The sequence below is a fragment of the Dufourea novaeangliae genome, unplaced genomic scaffold (genome assembly GCF_001272555.1).
Source record: "Dufourea novaeangliae isolate 0120121106 unplaced genomic scaffold, ASM127255v1 scaffold162, whole genome shotgun sequence".
Classification (NCBI taxonomy): domain Eukaryota; kingdom Metazoa; phylum Arthropoda; class Insecta; order Hymenoptera; family Halictidae; genus Dufourea; species Dufourea novaeangliae.
Window position 1 is genome coordinate 852,391 of NW_015374046.1, and position 10,586 is coordinate 862,976.

Consider the following 10,586-nt stretch of genomic DNA (forward strand, 5'->3'; position numbering starts at 1 on the left):
TTATTTCCTAAAGTATTTGAAATACCAGAAAACTCTCGTGTTTCAAATAATTTAGGAAATAAGGGACTGTATACTGTATAACACATACAATACATACGATACATGCATACTACATTCTTCTATACTTTTTTACATAATAGTCCCTAGCCATCTTGCACACACAATCATGCATGCCATATTCATCAAATGACTGATTTATATCTGAAAAATAAGTGAAAATGACTATAAGTATGTGCACACATAAGTTTCACAAAAATTGATTTATTCTATAATATAAACAAACTTACCCAGTTCCTCAAACTGGCTTTCTGCAGTCAGAGATGTGCCATCTTCTGGTTGCACCATTTAATATTGAAGGGAAAACTACATTTGCATGTAAGTTATATAAAAATAAAACATAATACTTATTCTTAGCTTTTAAAATGAAGTCGTCCTTTTTGTGGAAAAAATACATACCTGTGTCCATCCATTTTCCTCGCAGTCCTGGCAAAGACAGTGTGGGGATACTGTTATGCTTCAGGTTTGTTTTATTATCGATGGATCTAACAGTGTCTGGAATTGTTGAGGCTGTCATCTTTTTCAGTCAAGGTTCTCAGGATACACAATTAGTGAAACCCAGAGAGAGAAGAGAATTCAGAGATTTAATATCTGATCCTCCTGTTATTTGCTTCTTGGTTTTTTTTTTTTGTTCTCTCTAAATCTCTAACTTATTTAATGGGATTAAGAGATATTCCTATATGATCTCTTCCACTGCCTTTTAAGAGGCTTCATTCCAACCACCAATCTCCTTAAAACCACTTTCGATTCGTCGGAGACCGCCTCCGAAAAGGCTCTAATATAGTTCGGGTTGTTCGATATTTTGTTGACCAATATGGCTTGGTCGAGGTTCAGTAGGGCAATTTGGACCAACTTGTCATAATTTATGATATTTGCCAAATAGGGGTATCCAGTAGGGGGAATAATAGACTGAATTCCTGCCTCACCAATTTTAACTGTATAGAATGACTCAAACACCCCAGGATTTGATAGATCTAAGAGCTCTACGGTCTCTGCAGAAAATGAGGTTGAGGAGGAAGGAGCAGTAAATAGAGGCCTCATCGGAGGAGCAGGAGTCGGAAGTAAATCTTGTCTTTGTGTCTTTAAGACAACAGCTTCTACCAAGCTTTGAAAAGATGAGATTGATTTAGAGATATTTGAAAATTGATTGACACATTTGGTCGTTTCATCAACGTAAGAGGCAGCTTGACACTTCATGACTTCCAGTTGGGAAGCCAAGTCTGTGATACGACCTTCCAGATTGGCAAGATAATCAGTCGAAGAGGTTCCCAGTTCCTTGGCTCTGGAAATTCCAAGCACGTAAGGCTCCGCCATTGATGGATTGCTTAGAAGGAATGATGCCAGCTCTTTGATCATTGTATTGGCTTCTCTTCGCTCGAGAAAACGCAGGGTTGGCATAATAGCAACCCAGAGATTGATGGTATTCGGACATCCGGTCTCATAATGCAACTCTTTCGCTTTACTCATAAAAGGAATCGGAGTCATGCTACTGGAGGCGGCTTTTAGTGCTGCTTTATATGATCGTGAGGCAGATCTTCCTCATGAGGTAACCATTTCTTAACCCATTGCTCTTCCACCAAGTCGAAAGGAAGAGGTTCTGGAACTACTCCAGGGGGTGCTGTTTTTCCACTCAAGCTTAGCCCTTTTAGAATACCAGTATCATCAAAGCTTTCTCCAAACTCTTCATTCCCTTGCAGAAATGCCAGTTTGATCCTGGATGGATCACTATTTCTAATGGATTCTAGAAGAATCTTTGCTTCTTTTGGATCCATCCATTTTCCTCGCAGTCCTGGCAAAAACAGTGTGGGGATACTGTTATGCTTCAGGTTTGTTTTATTATGAAGACCAGCGAACAGTGACTCGTGTGTGAAATGTAATTCACACACACGGTACTGCCTTCGTCTGGATGGATGGACGTCGATTAAATATAGCCTGCATATGGCCAAACACCATTTTATTCGTCTCTGAAACAGTTAATTTTTACAATTTAAAAAATTTTTGTAATCCTTCGATATGTTCGTATATCATTAAAGGCTACCATATATATCCAAGTTTCAACAAAATCCGAAATATTACCCAAAAAGTGTTAGACTTCACATAGAATGACCCTTCGTTATTATTGGGAGAAAATTTGTAATATGAATAAAATTACAAAAACTGGTTTTAAGTATAATCTTACCTCTTTCTCCTGTGGTAAAACATAGGATTTAACTTTACTCTTCCCGCTCCTGCAACCAGGAACACAGCAAGACACCATTTCCGTAAATTTGTAATCCTCTTGCAACCACCTGCAACAGAAAACAAAATTTAAATGGCCAACGGGTCAACGGCTTGAACTCCCTCCACCGCCAGAACGTGGTTTATCCACCAACTACATAGCACTACATAGAAGTACATGTGTCGAAAAATGCGACTTTAGCACCATTGGTGATGTGACTCGGTAGCTTATGACTGACCACACTATTCTAATGGGAGTTAACAGCCCGTAGCATCCACTGTAACCGTAGACTCAATCACCACTTGTCCGCGCTCTCTACTCCGTTGTCCACCAAGGAACGAACGGAATATCCTTCTATCATTGGCTGTTCTAACAGACTTATTCTGAAAGTTTCTATACATACATGAAGACTTATTTTAAAAAAGAAAGACTTTTAAAAGTCGAGCTTAAGCACGGACTTGAGATTGGACTATGAACACCGCCCATAAGACATATATAGACAGAGCGTTAGCTCGCGGGATGTCAAGTGAGAATATTTGTTAATAATTGATAATAATTGTTTATGCGATCTATAAATATGGTTTTAGGACAAAACAATTATCATCCGTAGAAGTTGTCACAGCATTTATAGAAAGAGCCAATGAAGTGAATGAAATAATACATGCTGTGGTAGAAGATAGATACTCTGATGCTTTGGAGGAAGCGAAAGAAGTAGACAAATTTCTGCAAAATGTAGAAGATATTGATGCAATTAAGAAAGAGAAACCTTTCTTAGGTGTTCCTTTTACGACAAAAGATAGTAATGAAGCCAAAGGTGAGGTTACATAGTTATACAAGGTGTAAAAAAAAATCGTGGAGGACCCGGAAGTGGGAGACTCGTGAGGTGATTTGAAACAAGTTTTTCCTCAGCAAAAATGTTATCTGAGGCTTGGTTAACGAGATATTAATGAAAAACTCTGACCAATCAGAGTGCGAGTCTGCCGGCTGAGTTCCCGCGATAACGTTGGCTACCAATCGCAGCGCGTAGCCAACATTACCATGGGAACTCGATCGGCAGACTCGCGCTCTGATTGGTCGGGGGTTTTCGTTAATATCTCGTTAACAAGGCTTCGGATAACATTTTCGCTAAGGAAAAAGTTGTTTCAAATCACCTCACGAGTCTCCCATTTCCGGGTCCTCCAACATTTTTGTTACATCCTATATAAGATATGTATTAACTAATTTTAATAGCAGATTAAGTTTTTGCTATTAATCTAGTACTGTAATTATTTTTATACAATTGTAATAATGACATAGGTATGCTTCATACGATGGGTTTAATAAACAGACGTGATTATCGCTCTAAAGAAGATGCAACGGTAGTTCGTTTAGTTAAAAATGCTGGGGGCATTTTAATAGCAAAAACAAATATACCTGAGCTGAATTTGTGGACCGAATCAAGAAACAATATATATGGACAAACTTGTAATCCATATAATACTACTAGGAACGTTGGTGGAAGTAGCGGTGGGGAAGGAGCAATAACTGCTGCTTGCGGAACTGCAATATCTATTGGTAGCGATATTGGTGGTTCTACTCGGATGCCAGCTTTCTTTAATGGAGTCTTTGGACACAAACCAACTGAAGGTTCGACAAACTTTAAGTACTTGTTCTTTACAACTTGTGAATGAACATCATAACGGTCTTGGTGAATATGAAAGTGGCTTACAGTATTGTATACAGAATGTTCCAATACTATATCAGAAACATTACGGGTTGATTCTACACGTTAACATTAGACGAAAATCAAGAACAATCAAATTGCATTAAAAGCTTCGTTTCCGAGTTATTAATTGTGGTAAACGAAAACAAGGAAACATTGCTAATAAGAAGAATTGGTATTCAGAACTTTAAATGACAATATCTCGAAAATGAAAATGTGTGACATGCAGCATTTTTTCTGATACTCGCAAAATTAACTTTACTGTTTCAAATAGTTTATTTTATTGTTATTCTAAACAATACCTTGATAGGCGTAGAGTACACCGTGTGATTTTCCAATAAAGAAAAGCGCTATGTTAATTTTCATGTATAAAAGTGACGTCAAATATACCTTCAGGGTTATTCCAAACCAAGCGGATCGCTTTCGTACACGATGTCTGGGATTTTGTTTACATTGAAGTATGTTATAGTACATGTGAAAATAGGGAGTGTTTAAGTCATCATTTCGCTAGTTTTGAAATTGTTTAAAAAAATACAAATTTGGTAATTTTCACCAATTTTTAAGAGAACAACCTTTATGAAAGAATTTTTATCTCTGCAACTATTAAAGATATGAACTTGATTTTTTTTTTTTTCATTTTAACCGTGAAGGATCGTCCTTTTTTACTCATTTTTGTTTTATACGTAAAGTATTTTTTTGTAATGCAAAAAATTTAGAAATATTGTTTTGCAAATTTCACCACTAGATCACACCTGGAAAATTTTTTTAAAAATATGTTCGTATTCTGGAATCTTTCCTCTTTAAAATCCATTTTTTAATTCGTGGATACTTTAAAATTGTGGTCGACGTCCTTTTTACTCTGAACGATATTAATTATGTCGTACAATAGTCGACGAATTGAGATTATTGGTATTCCCTGAATAAGCATTTTATATTATTTTCCTGTATCCTAATTCTTTTTTCAAACACTCGTGGTCCCTTTAAGTGGTATTATTTATATGTTTATAATAATAGTACATGTTGGTGTCCATCTGCAGTGTTACAATCATATTGTAACCTTATGTATTTATAATTTTCCTCTCAGGTTTAACGCCAGTAAAAGGTGTTGGACTGCGACAAACGGACTATCCTAATTCGATGGCAGAAGCAGGTCCTATATGTAAGAAAGCAGAAGATTTAGCACCTTTTCTAAAGGTTTTAATCGGCGAAAAAGTGTCTCTTTTACACCTTGATACACCAGTGGATGTAAAAAAGCTTAATGTATTTTATCAAAAAAGCTCAGGTGATTTGAGAGCAAGTAAAGTAAATTCTGAGATGAAGTGTGCCCTTCGAAAAGCTGTACATCATTTTAAGGAAATTACTGGATCTGCAACAAAAGTAAACTACGTTCATTTAAAAATAACAATTGCATTTTCTGTATATTGCACATATTTATTTTACTGATTAGTTATGGTATTAAAAATTGTTTACTTTCTAAGTACAGTAAAGACTCGATGAGAGTTAGATAAGGAGTTCCTTGTGAGAATTTCTACTTCATTCTGACCACTGGGGGGCAGGGGGGGGCTTATTCCTTCCCTTTTTCCAAAAGCGGTCTGCCTTTGTTGCCGAAGGTCGGGCTTCAGGCAAACAATTGATTTGTGAGGTGTTGAAACGATTCGCGAGCACCGTGATGGTTTTGAAACGAACCCAAGTTTCAAACACTCATGGAGTCTTTACTGTTTATTATTTGTAGAAAAATTGTCATCATGTATGCATTCCATTCCATTAACGTTTTTTTTTTAACTGACATTTATTTCCTACTTTTCATACTTCTAAGATACTACAACTATAACCAGTTTTAATCATAGATAAAAATACCTGGATCTGAATATAGTTATCGTTTGTGGAGGTTTTGGATGTCCCAAGAAAATCTAGATTTCAAATTAAGTATTACAAACGAGAAGGTAATTTACTAAGGTGTAAGAATAAAAATAGCCTTATAATTGAACATGTATTAACATTATTTCATATTCTCAGTACCGTGCAAAAGCCATCACAGAATTTTCAAAATTCCTAACTGGTAAATCTGAATTAACATTCGCAGCGATTATGAAATTAATTGATGAAGACTTATTGCCGAAAGACGATCCTGAATGGGCAATGAATATAACTGCCAACATGAAAAAGTACTTGTTGGTAAGTATTATGATTCGTTGAACAGTATTATTCCATTCCATTCCCAGTCGAAAAATGTCTTGTGTATCAACGGAATTTAACCTTTTTCAGTGCATTTATATCTTTTATCTAACTATAATAAATGTCTTATAATTTCTACTGAATTAATTTTATGTATATCTACTTCGATTGCTTTTAACTAATAAAATTCAAGCACATGAAAGGTGGATTTTCTTTTCTAGGACAAATTGGGGAACAATGGAGTATTACTTTATCCATCTTCACCTTTTCCTGCTGGTTATCACTATACAGCTTACTTCAGACCCTTTAATTTTGGTTACTGGTGTCTCTTCAATGTTCTGAGGCTCCCTACTTGTCAAGTACCTCTTGGATTAGACAAAAACGGATTGCCTGTTGGATTGCAAGTAAGACTTACTTGTTCTCTTATTCAGTTGTAAAACATTCCATGTTGTTACTATTTACACAAATGGAAATTGCAAACACTCCATTACAATGTTTATACTCACAAGGATTATCACTTTGATACGCGTTGATTTTAATCTTTGGTAGACAGGTAGAGAAGTAAAAAATGTTCAGTCACATATTTTTTTATAGCTGTTCATATTCCATATTTACGAAGAAAAAACAGTTTTCAAAATGGGAAATGGGAAAGTTATTTTGTTTAATGTTGTTGCGTCGAGATGTTCTGCTGCACGACATTTTATTTATTTAATTTAAAATTGTGACACAATTATTGTTGTACATAATTTTTAACCGCATCAAACGATATTGTGATACATAAATAATATTTCTTTTCTGTTCAAAAGACAATTTGGCAAAACTAATAAAGAAATATGTTTATTAGTTTGGCCAGTAGTATATAGTGACCAGTTTACAATAGAAAATGTGAAACAGTTATAAAACTATTTATAAAAAAAGGGATCATTTAAGCCGCACTGATGCTACCTATGATTTTTCTAAAATTGTAATCATATCAGTGTTAAAGTACAATGGACTGTTTTGTTTAACAATTTCTCTGTGCCAAATTTAATTAAATTTGCGCTTATCAATTTGATCATGTTACCTTGTTAAGTGAAGAGGAGCTGTTTTTTCAATGAATTGTGAATTTTTTTTATTTCAGGTTGTAGCAGCTCCATATAACGATCACTTATGTCTGGCTGTAGCACAAGAGTTGGAGAAAGCATTTGGAGGATGGGTATCGCCTTCTTAAACGCAAAAACGTTGCTGTACTCGCAGTTTTTTTTACCTTTTGTTAAACATACGTAGTGATAACTTCTGGTGATGATTATTATTAACCCTCATCACTGCTTTTGGGTGCTTATAGGTGATTTGAAAACTTCCTTGTAATGTGCGATTAGCGCGTATATGCACACGAAGGAGTTCAGTTGTCAAACACTATTAACGTATTGTTGGTATAAGGTCCTTATTATTTTAATCGTTTGGAAGATCATACTGCGATTACTGTAACCTTGTTGCTTCTAATTTTCAACAATCGTTATCGCTGGCGAAAAATTTTGCTGCTTGCAGCTCCAATCGAAGTTAATTATCTACCGTTTGTTATGCATCTTACGTTGAAATCTGCCGCAACGATAGGGTTAATAATATAACCATAATATAGTACATATACATATTCACTATTTTGAATTTTTGAATTTATTTACCAACATGCTCGATTACATTTACATAATAATTTTCTAAGATTGTAATATTATCGTCTGAAAATAAACAACTGTTCAATGAATAAAAGAAAAATTCAATTTCCAGTTGTTTTTATGATAAAGCAGATTTAATGTTAATTTATGAAAGTACAATTAAACAAAAATTTACTTTCGTTATCAAAACATACATTGTATCACAAATCAAATAAAATCCACTATTAAAATTTGTATGTTATTGTATTTACATTTTCTTGTCAAACGCGTCTGAACTCACTAAATAAACTGTGTGCCAGAAACATGCACAGAGGATCATTAGGCAGTCAACATTTTATGCAGACGACATAAATATGTGGTTGTACTGATTTATTGGCAATTGAAGATCGATGCCTCAGCATTTATGTTGTCCTTTACATTTGAAGGAGAGTATTCTGAATAGACAGTACTAATTAAAGCTGTCAACATAGACCTGCTAATATTCTGACGCAGTTTCCACGTCACAAATGCAGTAGAACTGCACAACTTACTTTATTACAGATTAAATCGATTACACTTTACCTAAATGCATCTGCAATCGATTTTTAAGTATTTAAATGATTATTTAATATTAAATTACAAAATTAAATGTATACGTTAATGAAATATTAACTTTTTTGTATTGCTCGACGTTTATATTTCTAGTATTTTATCACTTATAAGAAATAAGTACATGTAAATATTTGCACTATTAAATAATACATATACAGGGTGTCCCAAAATAGCTTCGACTCCCGGAAATGTGGGGTTCCTTGGATGATTTAAATCAACTTTTTCCTTCGCGAAAATGTTGTCTGAGGGTTCCTTAACAAGATATTAACGAAAAAGCCCTGACCAATCGGAGCGCGAATCTGCCGGGCTAGTTCCCGCGGAAGCGTTGGTTGCCAATCACAGCGCATAGCCAATGCTACCAATCTAATTGATCGGAGTTTTTCGTTAATATCTCGTTAACAAAGCCTCGGACGTTTTCGCTAAGGGAAAAGTTGTTTAAAATCACCCAAGGAACCCACATTTCCGGGAGTCGAAGCTAGTTTGGGACATCCTGTATAATAGCTGCTTGATCTTAAAGGGATGAAGGGATGAAGCGAGACCAAGGATAAAAGTAGCGCTGGAGTAGCTCCTGTCTTGCTCGCACATTGCAGAAGCAGGGGAGAAAGCACTAATCTATTTACTATATAGTGATCTATATCTGTATCTATATACTATATAGTATATAGGTCAGTGGGAGAAAGCGATTAGAGTGCGATGAGGACATGAAATGCTCAGTTGCTGCACGCATGGATTGCTTCCACACAGCTATAGGAGCATTCCCCACCAACAGCCCCATTAGAAAGAGAGGAAAGCTACTCTAGTTATTGTTCTCTCTCTCTAGTGCCGACTTTATCTCTACCATAAGACCGCGCAGTCTATTATATATGTCTATGATTTCATCCCTACCATAAGACGCGCAGTTTATTATATATGTCTATGGTTTGACAGCTACAATTTTGACTATAAAACGAAAATTACTCTTTCTTTTTCAACGCACTAAGAAGAGTTTTCGCTAGTATTCGAATTTTATTCTTTATTGTACTAATTATATTATCTACTAGACAATACCAACTACCAAAATTGGAACCCTTCTAAGGAATATTATCATAATATAGTTGTCGTCTGCTTGACTGACAGCTGCGCAAGTTCAGAAATCAGCCCCCAAAGTGGTGAATAACACAATATTTCGTTCTGTGACAGTTCACGCACAGGAAGAACAATCACTACTATCATAATAATTATAATGAAAGCCATTATCACTTTTTAAACGATACATGCACGTATTATGCTGCTTATTCCACTAATACGTAAAAATGGAAGCGGAAGTTAGAGTTATTCGTCTGTCAAGCATTTTCAATTGCAATGTAGTTTGTTATGGATTTTGGCGTGAATGACGTGTCAATGCATTGTCAATGTGAGACTAAAAGTCAAAGTTAATTTCGTAACGATATAAAAGAAGTGCACGCAACTTGAATCGAATTCACCTTCGATATTTAACTGAGAATGCTTTTTTTTATAGCACAATTGATTTATAGTACACTAATAAAAAAAACACAAATTTAGCACAATATTAAAGAAATACACAACGGTAGGTCATTTATGCATATTCAAATATTAGTATGGGTATGCGGAGAAGATGAATCTTGTGCCTAAGATAATAAATTGAGCAGAATTGGATGTTAAGATTGTTGTCCCAAATAATACATTCAAACATATATGTACCATCTATTTTCATTTAAATTATTTTACCTGTATTATTACATATACAAGTGTTAAATTTAAACATTAAAAAAATACTGATGTTAAATTATTGACAGAATAAAGTACTGTATTTATTGACAAGATAATACAATCGCCTTGTTTAACGATTCTAGTCTATAGTGTACAACAAAATATAATTATTAAAGCAATTGCACATGATTTTGTAAAAAATATTACAAGTACTTATTACAGTTACAAGTTAGTGTCACTAGTAATGTTAAACATTAAAGTCATGATTGATTATAAGGTATGTTACATTGAAATAGGAGTGATTATAATTGTATGACCAATTATAATTTCAAAATCACTTTGTAAATGTTCAAATTTTTATTTATTTTGTAGCATTATATGTAAAATAGGCTTACTTTCATTAAAGTTTCCTGACTGGTATATCTGGTAAAGTTAATAGCGAAGTAATTTATTCATTAATTGCGAATTGTTTATATTACAT

The 10,586-nt window shown here is 34.6% G+C and overlaps 1 protein-coding gene across 2 annotated transcripts in view; it reads left to right on the forward strand.

Moving 5' to 3' along the window:
- The window catches only part of LOC107189699 (fatty-acid amide hydrolase 2-like), a 16,851-nt gene extending 9,030 nt beyond the window's left edge, over nt 1–7,821 (forward strand). Inside the window, exons 3-9 of one of the 2 annotated variants that reach the window (XM_015578289.1) lie at nt 2,863–3,089; nt 3,572–3,901; nt 5,062–5,354; nt 5,825–5,920; nt 5,994–6,152; nt 6,374–6,556; nt 7,273–7,821. In XM_015578289.1, the coding sequence (XP_015433775.1) occupies nt 2,863–3,089; nt 3,572–3,901; nt 5,062–5,354; nt 5,825–5,920; nt 5,994–6,152; nt 6,374–6,556; nt 7,273–7,362 (1,378 nt within the window). In that variant the 3' untranslated portion in view covers nt 7,363–7,821. The remainder of the gene's footprint in view (nt 1–2,862; nt 3,090–3,571; nt 3,902–5,061; nt 5,355–5,824; nt 5,921–5,993; nt 6,153–6,373; nt 6,557–7,272) is intronic. The other variant, XM_015578290.1, reaches the window with a different exon arrangement.
- The last annotated feature ends 2,765 nt before the right edge of the window (nt 7,822–10,586 follow it).